This window comes from Pelodiscus sinensis, chromosome 22, assembly GCF_052426305.1.
Source record: "Pelodiscus sinensis isolate ZL-2025 chromosome 22, ASM5242630v1, whole genome shotgun sequence".
Classification (NCBI taxonomy): domain Eukaryota; kingdom Metazoa; phylum Chordata; order Testudines; family Trionychidae; genus Pelodiscus; species Pelodiscus sinensis.
Window position 1 is genome coordinate 21,056,651 of NC_143073.1, and position 17,872 is coordinate 21,074,522.

The following is a 17,872-nucleotide window of genomic DNA, read 5'->3' on the forward strand; positions in this document are numbered from 1 at the left end:
CCCAGCACCAGGAGCCGTGTGAGTTTGGTGGGAGGCCCTCACACAGAGGTGGGGCTGGAATGGCGCTCTGAGAGGGATCCCTTGTGGTGGTGTCCTGGCCCATCTTTGGGTCACCTTGTGTGACTCTCCCACCTCTCGGTGGCTCAACGCTGATTGGGCAACCATGGGGCCATCTAAACCAGGGGTGGGCAATAATTAGAAAGTTACCACTTAATGAATGTTGTTACATGGCCATGGACCAGCCCCTCCAGGAAGGAGCAGGGCTTCGGGTGGAAGGGGCAGAGCTGGGGACTAGCCTCCCCCCAGAGTTGTCTGAGGCCAGAGGCTTTGAATTAAAAACAGCCAAGGGCTCCTCCTGGTTCCTGGCCCTGCCGCTACCACATTGTCTGAGAGCTGGCCAGGATTACTGTGGCTATTGCTAGGGCTCACAGCTCTGGCTCCTGACATTGTAGCGTGATGACCAGGAGCCCTTGAAATAGCCACAGCAGCCCCAGGTGGCTCCCAGGAAATGTGGTAGCAGGACTGCCTGGAAATTCAGTGGCGTGGGAAGTTAGGGTTGCCAGGTGTCCGGTTTTGAACCAGACAGTCTGGTATTTGAGCTTTGTGTCTGGGAAACAAATTGAGAAAACACCAGACATAGAAATGTTGGGTATTTTCTAATTAAATAAGTTTTATTATCATCATGAGTAGCAGTATGTAGTTGCATACTGCCTGGCTGGTAGACACACTCACATTGCATGAGCATGTCTACCAGCCAGGCAGTACGCAACTACGCAGTAGATGGGGGGTGAGGCTGGGGCGGGATGGAATCCCCGGGGCTGGACTCGCCCATGTGCCCCACTGGGACTGTGTGTGAGATGGGCAGCACCCCCGGATCTGCATGTGCCCAGGCCAGCCCTGCTCCCCACCAGCTGGTTCCCCCCGGACAGCCCCGCTCCCCCCAACCCCCTCCCGGCCAGCCCTGCTTCCCGTCAGCCGGTCCCCGCCCCCCCGATCTCCTCCAGCCAGCCCCACTCCCCCCAACCTCCTCCCAGCCAACCCTGCTTCCCGCCAGCCAGTTCCTTCCTCATAATCTCCCCCAGCCAGCCCCATGCCCCCCGACCTCCTCCTGGCCAGCCCTGCTTTTCGCTGGCCGGTTCCCGCCCCCCCTGGATCTCCCCCAGCCAACCCCACTCCCCCCAACCTCCTCCCAGGCTGCCCTGCTCCCTTCCTGGCTGTCCCCCCCTCCCCCGATCTAAGATGAAGTGTGTCCAGTATTTTTTTGAAAGCATCTGGTAATCCTACGGGCAGCAGGATATAAATAGAAAGTGACCAGATACAGTTCGTGGACCGGATCCAAGTGTTAGGCAGGCCAGATCTGGCACCCGGGCCGCATCTTGCCCAGCTCTGATCTAGAGGAAGATGACTTGGGTCCTTTGGGTTCTCTTTTAAAACCAAAGAAATAAGTTATAATCAAAGATGTGTTTGACTTCTCCCCACTCTGTCTCTGAGCAGTTCCTCTCTCTCACTCTCTCTGGCTATGTCTACAGAGCTTTTCTGTGATGCCAGCGGTATCCCAGAAAAGCTCTGCTGCGTCCAAGGAACGTGCCTGCTTTTTCAGAACAGTTTCCAAAAAAGCAGAGGCATTCTTTCAGCATCCCTGTATTCCTCACTGTATGGGGAAGAAAGGATGTTCCGAAAGAGGAGTTTTTTCCGAAATTCAGCCCCGTGTAGATGGGCCAAATTTCTGAAAAGCCTCTTCCAAAAAAAAAGCCGAAAAAGATACACAAATTGGGGTTCGTAGTTTGCGTGTTTTTTTCCGATATAACTCTGCAGTCTAGACATAGCCTCTGATGGTTAAGTTCTTCTTAAACACTTAGGCTACGTCTACACTGGCACGATTTTCCGAAAATGCTTTTAACAGAAAAGTTTTCCGTTAAAAGCATTTTCAGAAAAGCATGTCTAGATTGGCAGGATGCTTTTCCGCAAAAGCACTTTTTGTGGAAAAGCGTCCGTGGCCAATCTAGACGCGGTTTTCCACAAAAAAGCCCCGATCGCCATTTTCGCCATCGGGGCTTTTTTGCGGAAAACACGACTGTGCTGTTTACACTGGCCCTTTTGCGCAAAAGTCTTTTGGACAAAGACTTTTGCCCAAACAGGAGCAGCGTAGTATTTCCGGAAAAGCACTGACGATCTTACATGAGATCGTCAGCGCTTTTCCGGAAATTCAAGCGGCCAGTGTAGACAGCTGGCAAGTTTTTCCGCAAAATCATATGATTTTGCGGAAAAACTTGCCAGTCTAGACACAGCCTTAGGCTATGTCTACACTGGTGGGTTCTTGTGTAAGAACGGCCATTCTTGCACAAGAACCCGCAGAGCGTCCACACTGCCTGCCTGCTCTTGCACAAGAAGATTTTCAGTATGGCATTGGAAGACAGGGCTTCTTGCGCAAGACCTACGCTCTTTTCTAACAAGTGTAAGCCCCCTTGCTCAAGAGGGCAGTGTGGATGCACGGCAGGGATTTCTTGCACAAGAAAGCCCTATGGCCATCAGAGCTTTTTTGCACAAGAGAGCGTCCACACTGCCATGGATGCTCTTGCGCAAAAGCACATGGCAGTGTGGACATGTTCTTGTGCAAGAGTTCTTAGGCTACATCTACACTGCTATTCTGTATCTTAAGAACAAGCCCGTTATATTGAAATACAAGGGGCTCACTATTCCGATGTCCCTGCAAACCTCATTGCACAAGCGTTGAGGCGTTTTGGAATAGCACCTTATTTCGAAACTGACTCGAAATAAGTGACACAAAGGGTACGTCTAGACTACAAGCCTCCTTCAAAAGAGATTGTCTAGACACCCCCAAGGGTTTCGAAAAAGCAAGCCACTTTTTCGAAAGAGAGCACCTAGGCAATCTGGACTCTCTCTTTTGAAAAAGCCCTGTTTGCGGTCAAGAACGCCTTTCTTCAAAAGAGCTCTTTCAAAAACAGGCATTCTTCTTGGTAAAGTAGGTTTACTGATTTTGAAAAAACCGGCATTCTTTCGATTTAATTTCAAACGAACACAACAGCAGTCTAGGTGCAGATGAAGTTTTTTCGAAAAAAGGCCACCTTTTCCAGAAAACACTCAGGGCTGTGTCTAGACTGCATCCCTTTTTCGTAAAAGGGATGCAAATTAGACATCGCAATTGCAAATGAAGTGGGGATTTAAATCTCCCCCACTTCATTAGCATAAAAATGGCTGCCGCTTTTTTCCGGCTCGGAGCTTTGCCGGAAAAAAGCGCCAGTCTAGACGCGGATCTTTCGGAAAATAAAGCCTTGTTTTTCGGAAAATAAAGGCTTCCTTGTCGAAAGCGGTGCGTCCAGACTGCCCCGATCTGCCGGCAAACAGCTGATCAGCAGAGCGCAGCAGCTATTTAAATTTAAATGAAGCCGCGATTATTTAAATCGCGGCTTCATTTCCCTCTGCCGATCAGCCTAATCTACATGGCTCCATCAACAGAGCCATGTAGTTTAGACACACCCACTGGTTTAGTCTGGCTAGGATGTTTTGACAGAAAATGACCCTTTCTCACCATCTTCATTCCTGGGCTCTGTCTTGCTCCTGGGGGCTTATTGTCTGTTAGTTAGAACAGGAGTCAGGACTGTGGCCTGTCTCTGCCACTGCCTTGCTGGGCAGGACCTTTGATAGGTCATTTCCCCTCTCTGTGCCTCAGCGTCCCTGTCTGTGCAATAGACATAGGGATGGAAGTCTAGCTCCGGGCAGCCGTGAGCCTGGCTGAGATATGGGGAGAGAAAGGGAGATGCTTCAAGCTGTTGAGTGCCCAGAATTCTAAACCCAGCTAAAAAGTTTTGTTTAGTGGAGCCGGAAATGGTGAGAGCCACGTTACAGCCTTTGTCTTTTTTCAATCCATTCAGGGATGGGAGCCCCACTGAGCCAGAGAAGGGGAGCAGCTTCCCAAAGACCCCGGTCAATAGGAAAACCCGCAATGGACTCCAGGAGTCCTGGCCTCCAGACCCATGCTCCAGTCACTCCAGCAGAGTAGGGGACTGGCCATGTGGGCCTGGTGGGAACGGCCAGAGGTGGGAGGCAGCATGCAGCAGTGGTTAGCAATGGGGCCTGGAAAGAGGCATTGCTGGGTCCCATCCATGGCTCTGACCTTGATGTGATCTGGAGCCAGGAGCTTCACAATGACCCCAGGCCGGATTCCCATCAGCAGGGTTTGGGCCCCAGTCCCTACACCCTGGGCCTGGGGAGGGCTCTTGGAGGTGTGCAAGTGCCAGCTGTCAGGAGCTGGGAGGTGCCGTCTGCCCCCTGCCGCTGGCTGGGTTTCTGCCTCCCTCGGCAGCCAGACAGACCCTTGTTTTCACAGCCAGGTGATCACCCAGCGCCATCCCCTCCTGCGGCCAGGGCAGGGCGGCTCCTCAGGTCCTCCCCTACAGCATGTGCAGGTTCCTCTGGGGCTCCCCCGTCTGTTTGGGGAGAGTCTCTGCCATAGGAGAGGGGATTTGCAAACAGCCCCCAGCAGCCCTGGCTCCCCGGCTGGACAGGGCTTTTTCAGAACCTGTCTCCAGGGCGTTTGGAAACGTACCAGGCCTGGGGCTCCCAGCCCTTCCCTTGTGGGAGCCTGGTCCCACCCAGGCTGAGCTGGGCCAAGCCCTGTGGGCTGCTGAGCATGGGAATCAATGGGACCCGAGGGGGCCCTGGTCTTTCTATGCCCAGGGACTTGGTGGAACTGACGTGGGGCGGAGCCCGGCGACTGGTTCCTTCTCTAGCCTGGCCGGGAAGAGGGGGCTGCTTGAGCCAGCAACTGATGGGCTTTGCGACTGATCCCCGCTCTAGAAGGAGGCTCCCCAGGTACTGCAGCACCAGGCTGGGAGCAGCCCGTGCCATGAACTCCTGCCAGGGTGTCGCTGGCTCCTGCACCCTTGTGGGGAAGGAGGTGTCCCGTTAGTGGATTTTAAGGGGAGTAGCCAGATCACTGCTGCACCCATGGCGGGGGGGGGGAGGTATTTGCCCCAAAATCTATACAAAGGGGGTTGTGTGAGGTGTCAAATGAAAGCTCCTCTTCTCCTGATTCTGTGTGTGCTACTCGTGTACTTGTGTGATGTCTGTATGTGGAGTTGTGAATAGGGCTCTGTGCTGATACTGGGAATGTTCTCTGTCAAAGACAGAGCAGTGGGCCTGGGCTGCCTGTTGGAAAGAAGGATTGTCCAACAAATGACGATGCTAATTAGCACAGGTCCGGGGACAATGGCTCTCAAGGTGCCCAACACACACCTGAGGAATGCGTCTGGAAACCCGCAGACCATCTGCATCTAATGGCCACTGACACAGGACACGGGGATAGGTCACTTGGCCATGTGACCCGCTCCAGCTTAGAAGGTACCAGGAACGGTTATAAAGGGCCATGAGGCAAACTCCATCTTGTCTTCAATTCTGCCACTGATCCCGGATGCAGCCTTGCAAGGGACAGCGAGCGGGAAGGATTGTCAACCCGTCCTGACATACAGTGTACACCAGAGACTTTTAAGATAGCAGCTTGTAACATCTCTGCTGAGAGCCTGCATCAAGAACTGGGTGATGGGTGCATGTGAGGTATTCTCCTTAACCTCACTCTCAACCTTTTCTTTCTTTTACTAATAAACCCTTCCATTTTAGATTCTAAAGGACTGGCCCAGCGTGATCTAGTGGGTAAGATCTAAAACAGGGTTTCCCAACCTAGGGGTGGGGACCCAAATATGGGTCACCATTACATTCAAAAGGGTCGCCAGGTGTCTCCCCAGGTGGCTCTTAAGGAGCCATTCACACATTTTTTCAATTGCCCTGGGTCACTAAGGCCGTGTCCAGACTCAGGGGTTTTTTCGGGAAAAGTAGCCTTTTCCCGAAAAAACTTCCCCTGCGTCCAGACTCTAGCCGCGTTCTTTCGAAATTATTTCGAAAGAACGCGGCTTTTCTTTCGATGGCGGTAAACCTCAATTTACAAGGAAGAACGCCTTCTTTCGAAAGTTCCTCTTTCGAAAGAAGGCGTTCTTCAATGTAAATAGGCCGTCTTCGAAAGAGAGCATCCAGACTCGCTGGGTGCTCTCTTTCGAAAAAGCGGATTTCTCTTTCGAAAGATCCGCCTGCAGTCTAGACGCGATCTTTCGAAAGAGCCTCTTTCGAAAGAAGCCTGCAGTCTAGACATAGCCTTTGTCTTCCTGAATTGTCAAAATGGGTCCGCATCCGGAAAAGGTTGGGAACTGCTGATCTAAAGTGTAAATTGACTGGGAATCTGGCTGGTTCTTTGGGACCGGGAGAACCCGTTCGGGGTAGGTGGGATTGGGTTCTAGAACCCCTCACCTGTGTTAGGCCCGGGGCTGATTGTGGTACAGGGAGAGCTGGGGTGTCTGAGGGGTTTTGCTCGTGAGGCTTCCTACTGGCTGGATTGGCAGCTGAAGTGCTCGGTGGGACTGGTTTGTGACCTGTTTGGAAAAGGGGCTGTAAGCAGCCCTGGTTTTGAGCAATTCGCCTTGAGCGGATGCCCTCAGCAGTGCCCGGACCGGGCCCGGTCCATCACAAGAGGGACTGCTCTGGCTGGGGTAGGGCTGGGGAGGGACTGGAAAGGCCCATGAGGATGCCTGCCGCCCAACTCGGCTCCTGAGGATGTCCAGGATGAAGGCTCTGCAGGTGCCTTAGGAGCAACCCAGCACCAGACCCAGCAACTAGTGACATCCCAAGTCTTCCGGTTTGTCAGCTCCAAACCTCCACCCAGGCCCGTAGCCACTTGAAGCAGGAGATCTCTCTGCTGGAAGCAACACGGCTCCCCTGCTAACACTGGGAGCTGCACACCAGAAGCTGCCTGCTGACATGCACGGACGCCCATTTTCAACCCAGCAAGGCCCCTGTGCAGACAACTGAGCCTCAGAAAGAGCCGTAGAGGCTTTGGGCCCCTGAGGGCTGCTGCCTTGGAATAAAGAGGCTTTCCAGAGTCGTGGGACCTGGAAAGCCTCCAGGGAAGGAGCTGCCCTGGGCCAGGGGAGGTGCTGCTGTTGTAGCCCTTGGATTATGGGCCTGGCTCTGAGCCGTCTGCTAATGTCGTGTGGTTCAATTTATTTTAGATCCAAGGAAAGCCAGTACACTTCAGGGCTACTTAACCACATTCTTATTTATTGCAAGCTTTAAGCAGTTAATATAGTTGTTTAAGTTTTACAACCTTAAATATGATAAATTATATTAGAATATGATAAATTCTAAAGCAAATAGCAGCGCAAAGCAATGCAAAAGCAGTTACTAAAAGATCTACTATATAAAATAATAACCCTAATTCACTTACACCTCACCCGTAAGCTACCTACAGTGCCAGGCAGGAGGTCGTGGTTCCATCTTTTCCCACCCATAGGAACTCTACCACTGACATAGCCGGTGTGAAGAGCCTAATCACTTCTAGTTACCTGGAGCAGGACGTGTGGGTCAATTCTGCTCATTCCTTCCCACCGATTGTTCTTACTAAACCCAATTTATTGCAAAGCGAGACTTGTGCATTCTAATATTTACCAATTGATTATGTATTGCGTAGGATACGTCAAATGCCCAATGCCCCTATTTGGGGTACACCCTGCTACTCAGGACGTTGCTGCTACGTGCGCAGTTAACAGTTTTATGACTGCATCTGTACTCTTTGCTTATCAGAACGGAAGTACCAATACAAGGCTGCTTGTTCTGTGTTTTTTTGACGTGGTCTCACATACTAGGCTTAATCTGCATTGTTCTGCATAACAATTCCTGACTCTCGGGCCTTGTCTGCATGCATCCTACTTAGGGCCAAGAGTAATTGCCCTGTTTACGATACTACTCGGCTACATCTAGACTGGCATGATTTTCCACAAATGCTTTTAACGGAAAAGTTTTCCGTTAAAAGCATTTGTGGAAAAGAGCGTCTAAATTTGCACGGGTGCTTTTCCCAGCATGGGGCTCTGCTCTCCAGGGATATCCTGGAACCTGCACCCCGGCAGCAGCCCCCGGGGCGTGAAGAGCATCGAGCAGCCTCCTTCACGTGGCATGGAAGACTAGCGGGGCAGGGGGAGGTGCAGCTGCCAGCGAGTGCGGGGCGGAGGCACCGGGCCCCCCGGCGCAGGGGGCTGGCCCGGCTCTGGGACCCCGCGCTGCACGGTCTGGGGGCGGGAGGCAGGCGCTGTATCTAGTCTCGCCTCCATGTGCTGGTTTATTATGTGCATTACGGTCACCGTGTGCCCGGGTATTACGTGTCATACGGTAGCCGCTGGCGGCCCACTCTCCCAGGGGGCCTCGCGCTGCTCCCAGCTATTTCCGCTACCCGGCGCCGCTCTAGCCCCGCACCTCGCGTCTTGACATCGTCACTTCCGGCGCCGCTCTAGCCTTTCCCGACTCTGTGGTTCCGGTCTCCGGCCGTCGGGCGCAGGGTGAAAGTCACTTTCAGGCAGAGCCGGGTGAGGCCGGGACTGGGGAGGGGGCGGATCCCCCCCCCGCCTGTTTGCGGTGGGGGCCCGTGTCCGGGGGCTGCTCTGCGGGGGAGATGGAGGCCGGGAGCCCCCCCCGCTTGGCCCGAGTCGGGGGCGGGGAGGCCCCAGCCCGGCATCGAGCCGGTTAACTGGGGTCTTCCCTGCTTGGCGCCAGCGGGCCCCTCCCCCACAAGGCCCCGCCCCGCTCGACAGGCCCGCGGTGCAGACTCGCCTGCTGAGTCCGTTCCGCCCCCTGCTCGGTGTCGCGATGTAACGGGCCAGCGGCTGCGGTAGCTCGAAGGGGGCTGCCCCTGCTGCTTCCTGGGGTGGGAACGTAGCGGTAAATCCCCCCCAGATCCCAGAGCGAAGTGGGGAGATGCCGATGATCTGGATGCCCTCGTGTTTGCTGGGGGGTCCTGCTGCTCCAGGCTCAGAGGGTTTGCTTGGGCTAAATTGTTAGCTCCTTGGGGCAGGGCCTGCCTCTTGCAGTGCCTGGCACAACAGTGCCCTAATCCTAGCTGGGGCAGGCTGTGTTAGGAATCTTAAAGTGCTGCCACAATACAAATGATGGGATTATTTTTTTTCCTCCCTCTGTCTAGAACAAAAATGGCAGACAGCATCCAGGCCAAGCTGGACAACTACAGGACTGCTCCATTCGACAGCAGGTTCCCAAATCAAAATCAGACTCGCAACTGCTGGCAGAACTACCTTGGTGAGAGAGGCTAATAGCAGCTGGATGATTTGAACTCTGATGTAGCTTGTTTGCTTTGACTGGTGGTGACACAGCCTAGGATGTTTCACTTCCTGACAATAGTTTAGATTGTTCATAGTCTGTAAATTGTTAGAAATCCCAAGGCAATGATGAAAACTTTTGCTTTCCCCTCCTTTAGCTAACTAATTTCTGCATCGTTAAAGTAGCATCTAATGGCCTCAATCCATGGGGTGGTCCTATTGTACTGAGTGCTTAGTACACATGCCATGAAAAGACAATCTTTGCCTTGAGGAATTTATAACCCGAAGCTCTAATTTGGCAAAGACCTAAGAACCCACTTAACTTCACACTTGCTTAGAGCCCCACATGGATACAGAATGTTATCCGCAACCAATCCACACCTGGTCTGTGGCTATAAGGGGGTATCTGCAGAATAACAGGGTTCCATGAATGGTGTGTAGATCCTCTGAAGACCCCTGGGTGTGATTAATAAATGTAAAAGCTAGCAGGACCTATTCACTCATAGTCTGAACTACTAGATAACCTAGGCCGGAGGATTGTACTAAGGATGTTAAGAGACTGGTCAACTACCTCTTTGTTCAACTACGCCATTAGTCAATGAGGGAAGGCTTCCTCAGTCCTGACTGGTGCCAGTCTAAGAGCTATCTGGACAGAGAACATCTTATTGCCTCTATATAAATCCATGGTATGCCAACATCTTGAATACGGAGTACAGATGTGGTCACCTCATCTCAAAAAAGATATATTGGCATTGGAAAAGGTTCAGAAAAGATCAACAAAAATGATGAGGCATTTGGAGCAGTTGCCATATGCAGAGAGATTAAAAGAGAGGGACTTTTCAGCTTAGAAAAGAGAAGACTAAGGGGGGATATGACAGACGTGTATAAAATCTTGACTGGTGTGGGAAAAAGTGAATAAGGAAAAGTTATTTACTTGTTCCCATAACATAAGAACTAGAGGCCACCAAATGAAATTAATAGGTAGCAGGTTTAAAACAAACCAAAGGAAGTTTTTCTTCATGCTGTGCAGGGTCGGCCTGTGGAACTCCTTACCAGAGGAGGTTGTGAAGGCTGGGGTTCAAGAAAGAACTAGATACATTCATGGAGATTAGGTCCATCAATGGCTAGTAGCCAGGCTGGGTAGGAATGGTGTCCCTAGCCTCTGTCAGAGGCTGGGAATGGGTAATGGGAGAGGGACTGCTTGAAATTCCCTGTTCTCTTCTCTCCCTTTGGGGCATCTTGCATTGGTCACTGATGACAGACAGGATGCTGGGCTAGATGGACCTTTGGTCTGACTTAGTATGACTGTTCTTATGTCCCCCTGCTGAGGCTCTGCAGTTTAAATGTAGTAAAAGCCAGGTGCGTAAGCAGGGGGTAACTTTCGGACCCAGTGCGAGCCAGGACTGAGCAATCCTGGCTTGTGCCAGATCCACCCTCCCCCTGCTGGGACTACCCATGGACAGGGGCTGCTGCTGGAGCAGCCTCTGTTCACAGAGAGCCTGGGCCCACCGGGGGCAGAGGCTGCTTCGCTGCAACCTCCCCTGGCTCCCTCCCTCCCCCCATGTGCTGTCTCTGATAGAGGCAGCAGCATGGAGACAGTATTGGGAACCGGCTTTTAAACCAGCTCCACCCTAGCACTGGCTCCTGCTTATCTGCCCCTTGCTGCCTCTGATACGGGGGCGGGGAGCGAGTAGTTGAGTACTCGATTACTTGCTTATATCCCTAGATTGTACCTGGCCGTTCATGTGTTGAGCGCAATAATAGTTTGTTTCACATTCCATTAAGCGCATGTCAGTGGTCGTCTTCATGCAGTTTAAGCCAGCCCGTTCCTGTCTCTTGCCCTCCAGAATGCAGGGGAGGGCTCTGAAAACCAGGAAATAGAAAGCTCTGACACATGCCACCGCAAGCTTGAGGCACCAGTGAGACAGTTGATGTGTTAGCTGTTGTGCAGTGCACAATACAGAAATCCTGCCCCCAAGGTGATCAAGGGTGGTGTTAATCTAACTTAACAAGGCTTCATTAGATGCTCTGCTGTAGTTGCTCGAACTTGGTGGTGCCATCTGGTCCTAGGCAATCCATCCTGAATTGTGCTTCCTGATGGCTAGTTCACTTGGTCCGAAGAGCTATCCATGAATCCAGATTTGCTTTGAACACCTCATTTTTTCTCAGGCTCTTGAGTTACTCCACGTCTCAGCTTGTTACTCATGTGAGTAGTTCAACAGGGCCCGTGTGGGTGATATTGCAGCAGCTTTCATTCAAATCTCACCCGCGAAAGATGGAAAATAGGAATTATTGTGCTCTGGGAAGGGTGGAGAGAACCTTCAAAATCTGCGTGTGGCATGTGTGTTTAACCATATCGCTGTTGTCTGGTTTCTAGCACTGCAAGGGAAGATCTAGCTCTGGGCTTTTTAGTTTTTATCATACAAGACCTAAATAATATTCAGCTTAAATATCCTCTTTTCAGTGCTTTGCTAACATATTATCTCGGTAATGAAATAATGGATGGCCTAGTGGTTAGGGCATTGCTAGCCTGGAACTGCAGAGACCTGGTTCCTGCTCCATTTGTGATGTTGGTTGCTTAGCCTTGCTGTGTACCTCAGTTTCCCCAGCAATGGGTATAACAGCACTGCCCTGCCTCACAGGAGTGTGGTAAGAATAAACCCATTAAAACAGAGCCAGTTAGAAGCTGGGTTTTCTTTTTAGTGGGAAAATCTGAACTTTTTGATACCAAATAAGAACAAAAAGTTGAATTTTCAGAATTCTCCATGGAACAAAATTCCCCCCCCCCCCAACTTGATTCAGAGTCATCACAATGTTTTGCTTTGACTTTGCTAATAAATATAATCTATAATTGTTTATATTTTAACGTATTAGCTTTAATATGATAAAGTAGCAACTACGCTTTTTTGCCTTGATAGAAGGACTTGTTTTGGCTCTTTCCCATTGAAAATGGGCAGGGAGGCTGTCTCTAGCCTCTGTTTGTCGGACACTGGGAATGGGCGCCAGGGGAGGGATCACATGATGATTCCCTGTTCTGTTCACTCCCTCGGGAACCTGGCACTGGCTACTGTCGGCCGACAGGACGCTGGGCCAGAGGGACCTTTGTTCTGACCCAGTCAGGCCGTTCTTATGAAAATGATCAAAAGCAGCATGTTCCTGCAAAATCTTAAATTCTGGTGAAACTGATCCATGGAAAATTTTTAAAGGTGCTCAGATACTACAGTAATGGGGGGCGGGGGCAGATTAGTGCCGAGCCCTCAATCTAAGCTGCATTAGAAAGTAGAGGAGATGCAGGCTGTGTCCGCAGGGGCTGTACAGAAGAAGGGCTATCACCTGGCTGTCAATATCCACTGACTTCCCATGATCAGCACCTGTCACTATTAGGCCTGAAGGAAGCTACACCGATGCTGTCAGTCGCTGGTGTTTGAAACCCTCAGCCTTTCGTTTGGGAGAGCTCTCTCTCGGGAATTAGGGATGTAAGCCATTAGTTAACACCTGATCAGCATATCGGACGGCTCTTCTCTCATTTAAAAGGGAGAGCAGCAGTGGGGTTAGCTCCCGGGGCCTGGAGCTAACCCCGCTGCAGCTCTGCCGTTTTTCCCCTTATCGAGTAGTTGATGGAAATTCCATTGACCAGTTGATTAGCTGATTAAACGCAATGTAACATCCCTATTGGGAATAAGAGGAGCCGAGCCTCAGTGGGTAAAACTGGGCGTGTCAGATTGAGGACACACTGCTAAGACGCAGGGCAAACACACCCCAGAACTGGTGGTTAGTCTCCCATGAGATATACCGAACCAGCCACAAAAATAAACGTCTGTTTCACTGCACTGACTGGCAAGAAGTCAGACAGCAGTGACCAAAACTGATCTGGGGGTAATGGCAGGTAATCAACTGAACGCACATTCTGTATGGCCGAAAGGGGCATTGCAGTCCTGGGATGTGTCAGAGGAATCCTGAATAGGAGCCGGGCGGTAGATTTTCCCTTTATATTCAGCACAGGTGCGACCACAGTTCAAGTCAGAGGCTGAGAAGTTGGGAAAGGTTTAGAGAAGAGCCAGGAGAAAAATTCATGGGTTAGAGAACTTAAAGGGTTAGGCAGTAGCTCAGAATGTTTAGGTTCGGGAGAAGATTAAAGGTGGCTTGATCCCAGTCTGCAAGTACCTACCTAGTAGCTGGAGCTATTACCAACAGAATTTCCCTGACACTAACCAGAAATGCCTGTTTCAGATCCAAAGGCCGAGCAGTATTGATTCAGTTACTCTAAAGACACTTATTTAGTAAGCAGCTTGCTGCCTCCAGACAGCAACAAAACATTGACAAGCAGTTGACCAAGATACTTACAAACAGGCTAGACTCAATGTTTCCGCTCATCTTTTCCATCCATGTGCAGAATAGTTTTGTGTGCATCGAGGCATGTATAAATGTGCACCACCAATAGGAAACAGATCTAGCTGCGGGGAGTCTGCTGATCAGCTGGGCAGCATTTGAATCTCTCCTGAGCGGCAGCACAAGTGCACAGTTTACAGGAAACACTGGCTTAGAGCCAAGGCAGGTTGACACTTAAAATGCTTCTTCAGCGCTTAGTGAAGAGGTTCCTATGCCGTCAATAGAGCTCTCCTGTCGACTAGTTAGTCCACCTCCCTGAGCCGTGCTAGCTGTATTGATGGGAGGAGCTCTCCTGTCCACATAGTCTTCCCTCCCTCAAAGATAGCACTAAGGTCAGTATAACTCTATTTCATGGGCGGGGAGTGGATCCACGAGGAACTGTTCTACACTGCAGACCTGTGGTGTTAGACCTGGTCCCATTTTTGTCACCTCCAACCTGGTCAGGTGGGTACTAGCAGAGAACACTTGTGATGTCATTGGCAATTATCAGACTTCAGCTATGCCCAGATGAAGCAATTTCTTAAATAGTCAATGTATTGTGCTGCAACGCAGTTAACCTTGTTTAACTTCTTTCTTAAGTGAGAACACTGATAGCACGAAGGATCCTTACCTGTTCCTCTCAGCTGTTCCTCTTCCCCCATCTCATACGTTTTGGCCACGTGCTTTGGGCTGGTTGCTCCTGCTAAAGTCCAAACTTGATTTCAAACCACTGTTCACCCACATTCTATGTGGGCTTCTGTTCCTGTGCTGGGGAACAAATATTTGTGGGTTTTCAGTCTAGCAAACCCCATCCAGGGGCGGGCAGTGGGAGCTAGACAATGTCAACCTGGAAATCCTGTGCGTATTAACCACTGGAACGGTTCCCTAAGGAGCATGGCGGATTCACTATCACTGGTGATGAAAGTCCCCACTGGCTGTTTCCCTAAAAGATCTGCTCCGGGACGGTTATGGCAGATGGGAGGCAGATGATCACAGTGGTCCCATCTGGACGTCGAATCCATAAAACAGCTCCTCCATCCTGGAAAGCATCAGCGGGTGTCCCTTGGGGAATTTTTCTAGCCTTGAAACTACGGAAGTGAAGGACTAGTCAACTATCCAATAAGCAAATGCTGACCCCAGGCTCCGTACTGCGCTGCTACTTTGAAAAGCTGCGGGGAGCCCAGCATCAGGCTCCTCGTGGTGTCTCAAAGTGGCAGTGCCACTCAGAGTCCCCAGCTGATCCTGGGCTCCATTTGGTGCTTTCACCATTGAAGTATAGCAACAGCCCTAGAGCTGTTGCTGCACTTCAGAGGTGGAGACACCCTATTGACTAGTTGATGCAAAATGCATCAACTGTTTGATTAGTCAATTACCTGATACTTAACATCCTTACTTGAACATTTCTCCCCTCCCCTTTCTCTCTCAGACTTCCATCGCTGCGAGAAAGCCATGGCGGCCAAGGGAGCTGACGCCACGTGCTGCCAGTGGTACCGTCGTGTGTACAAGTCCCTCTGTCCCATCTCTTGGGTAGGTCGCTGCAGAAGGCTGGGTGTTTGCTTGGGTGTCTCTCCTTCAGCTGGGCTGGAAGGCTCTTGGCTAGAAAGCGGGGTGAGGAGGGTAGGGAAGAGGATTGGGCCTGCATTAATTCCAACTAGAGACAAGACATAAGAGCCACTTGGCATTTCTGGGAAGCCAAAATGCATCTGAGTGTGAGTGCCTTTAACTACAGTGGCCCCACTAGAGACTCGGCTCCCATAATCTCTTGCAGGCCCAAAGGATTGTGGGATCCAGGAAGTTCCTTTTAAGAATCTCCAGCTGGGGTCCCCTTGATTGGAGCATAGCTGAGTGGATCAGTGCCCCATCTTTGCCCCCCACTTGGGTTCCTGCACACCTCACTCTGGTCGCAGCACCCCTGTGGGGAGGGCAGTTGGAATAGTTGCCTTGTCCCCTGGATGGGAAGTCCTGGACTGCACCCATGTGCCTGCCCTTCCTCTAGTGGAACCACTAGGAAGGTGGCAGGGTCTGGAGTGAATCAGCAGCATGTGCTGCTAAACAGCTGCTGTTAATCATGCTGCTGACCCTGGCCTGCTACATTCTCCTCCTTGTCCTCTGTTTCCCATGATGCACTGTGGTCAGGGGATGCCCTGACTGAATTGCTTCCCCCAACAGAAGGTTGTGGTGCATCATGGGAGTTGTAGTCCATCCGCATGCCCAGTTGATATAGAATGGAGATGTGAAGTCTTTGAACTACAACTCCCATGAGGCACTAATCACAATTCTATCTTGCGGTCAGAATGGTGCCGAAAATTCCAGCTTTCTGCCAGGCAGGAAGGGAAAGAGCCGTTACTCAGCCAGCTTCAGCCCTGGCCATCTCCATCCATCCCATTCTGCCACCAGCCCAAGCGCCTTCCTTCTGATCCCATGATGCATGTTGGTTTCTTTCAGGTCAATGCCTGGGATGAACGCAGGGAAGAAGGGACCTTTCCCGGCAAGATCTGATTGGCTGGTGTCGGTGTGTCGGCCACTAGTGCCCCCTTGCCTCAAGGGGCAGTGGCTCTGCTCGGCCCAATGCCTCCGGCTGCTTCTTTGATTGTCTTTGTCTTCACTCGAGAGTTCAGTGTCCTGCCCTGGGACAGAGTCTGAGCCTTACAAACTGGTGATAAAAGTAAAGGGATGAAACCTGTTATCCATGTCTCGTGTTCCTTGGGAGCCATAATGGGATGTGCTAAGGAACTCGTTCCTCCCAGCCCCTATTCTTCCCCCCCCCCCCCACCCCACCCCATTCTCCCCCCCCCCCCTCCTCCCAGATGTGCTCTGGCCCCTAGGCTCTATTTCCCTCCCCCGGATGGGAAAGTCCTGCCTGATGCTAGTGGGAGGTTGATCCAACCTCTCCCTTCCAATGCCTGCCTGCCTCAGTGAGGCACCAGGTCCAGCCAGTCTTCCCCTCCCCACAGGGTGGAAGAGAGACCAGGCATGTGAGACTTCTGCTCAGCTTGGCACGCTTGTTGCCGGGGTGGCCCGTAGATACAGGCAACCTCAGCAGTCGCGGAGGGCCACAGACTTGGAGTCCATGTGCAGCCCTGGCTGCCACCAGCCCCATACGAGGGACTGTGAACAGAGAGCCCTGGGGCACGTCCTGCAGCAGCCGTGAACCTGGGATTTCCCAGCTAACCCCAGGCTCCACACTGCGCTGTCTCTTTGAAATGCCATGGCAGCACTGCACTGAGCCTGGGACCAGCTGTGTGGCACTGCCCCTTTGAAATGCTGCCTGGGTCAGTTTCCTGTACCCCTCCCCCAACAGCCCAGCTGAGCCTTGCACCTGTTCCCTGCCCCTCTCACAGCCCAGCTGAGCTGCTCATCTGTTCCCTGTGCCTTCCCCCCCCATTCCCTGCAGCTCAGCTGAGCCCTGCACCCAGGTTCCCTGCCCATCCCCCACAGTCCAGCTGAGCCCCATGCTGGGTTCCCATCTGTTGCAAATCACTTGCTTTCCTGTGCTCCCTCAGGCCCTGCCTCTGGCTGCTCCCACAGAGCAGAATGTGTCCGCGACTCCTATTCCCCCAGCAAGGGAAGAGGAGGGGAAACAGCAGGGTGCAGCTGCATGTGGAGTCTTGGGGCTTTTCAGGCTATTTCAGTGCTTCACGGGGACACTGGGACAGGAGATTAAAAACCGGGACTGTCCCGGATTTTGCAGGATGGATGGTCAGCACATCTCTGGTAACATCCGTGTTAACACCTGAGCCGTTATTGTTCTGTTGCAGGGAGTCCTAGTGGCTGTGTCTAGACTGGCAAGTTTTTCCGCAAAATCGTTTGCTTTTGTGGAAAAACTTGCCAGCTGTCTACACTTGCGGAAATTCAAGCAGCCAGAACACTGACGATCTCATGTAAGATCATCAGTGTTCTTACGGAAATACCTTGCTGCTCCTGTTCGGGCAAAAGTGTAGACAGCACGGAACTGTTTTCTGCAAAAAAGCCCCGATGGCTAAAATGGCGATCGGGGCTTTTTTGCGGAAAAGCGCGTCTAGACTGGCATCTAGATTGGCCACGGATACTTTTCCGCAAAAAGTGCTTTTGCAGAAAAGCGTCCTGCCAATCTAGATGTGATTTTCCAAAAATGCTTTTCATGGAAAACTTTTCTGTTAAAAGCATTTCCGGAAAATCATGCCAGTGTAGACGTAGCCAGTTAGTTTATTTGTATTAGCTAAGAAAGATCTTGTTGTTTTATCGAATCTCCCTGCGTCTCAATTACACTCAACAGTGATGATAGATGCGGAGGGTGTAGGATACTGCCGACAGCCCATCTTCTGACCTGTAAAATCATAGATCTAACTGTGTCGGGC

At 51.6% G+C, this 17,872-nt stretch overlaps 1 protein-coding gene across 2 annotated transcripts; it reads left to right on the forward strand.

The window, feature by feature from the left end:
* Positions 1 to 8,266: 8,266 nt before the first annotated feature.
* On the forward strand, positions 8,267 to 16,221 carry COX6B1 (cytochrome c oxidase subunit 6B1). Of its 2 annotated transcripts, none has more exons than XM_006129011.5 (4): positions 8,267 to 8,423; positions 9,035 to 9,147; positions 14,962 to 15,062; positions 15,981 to 16,221. In XM_006129011.5, exons 2-4 carry the CDS (start codon positions 9,042 to 9,044, stop codon positions 16,032 to 16,034), a joined length of 261 nt encoding a protein of 86 aa, XP_006129073.1. In that variant the 5' UTR covers positions 8,267 to 8,423; positions 9,035 to 9,041; the 3' UTR covers positions 16,035 to 16,221. The 2 variants fall into 2 exon arrangements, with proteins under 2 accessions (XP_006129073.1, XP_006129074.1); XM_006129012.4 differs by lacking the exon at positions 8,267 to 8,423 and adding an exon at positions 8,647 to 8,775.
* Positions 16,222 to 17,872: the final 1,651 nt, after the last annotated feature.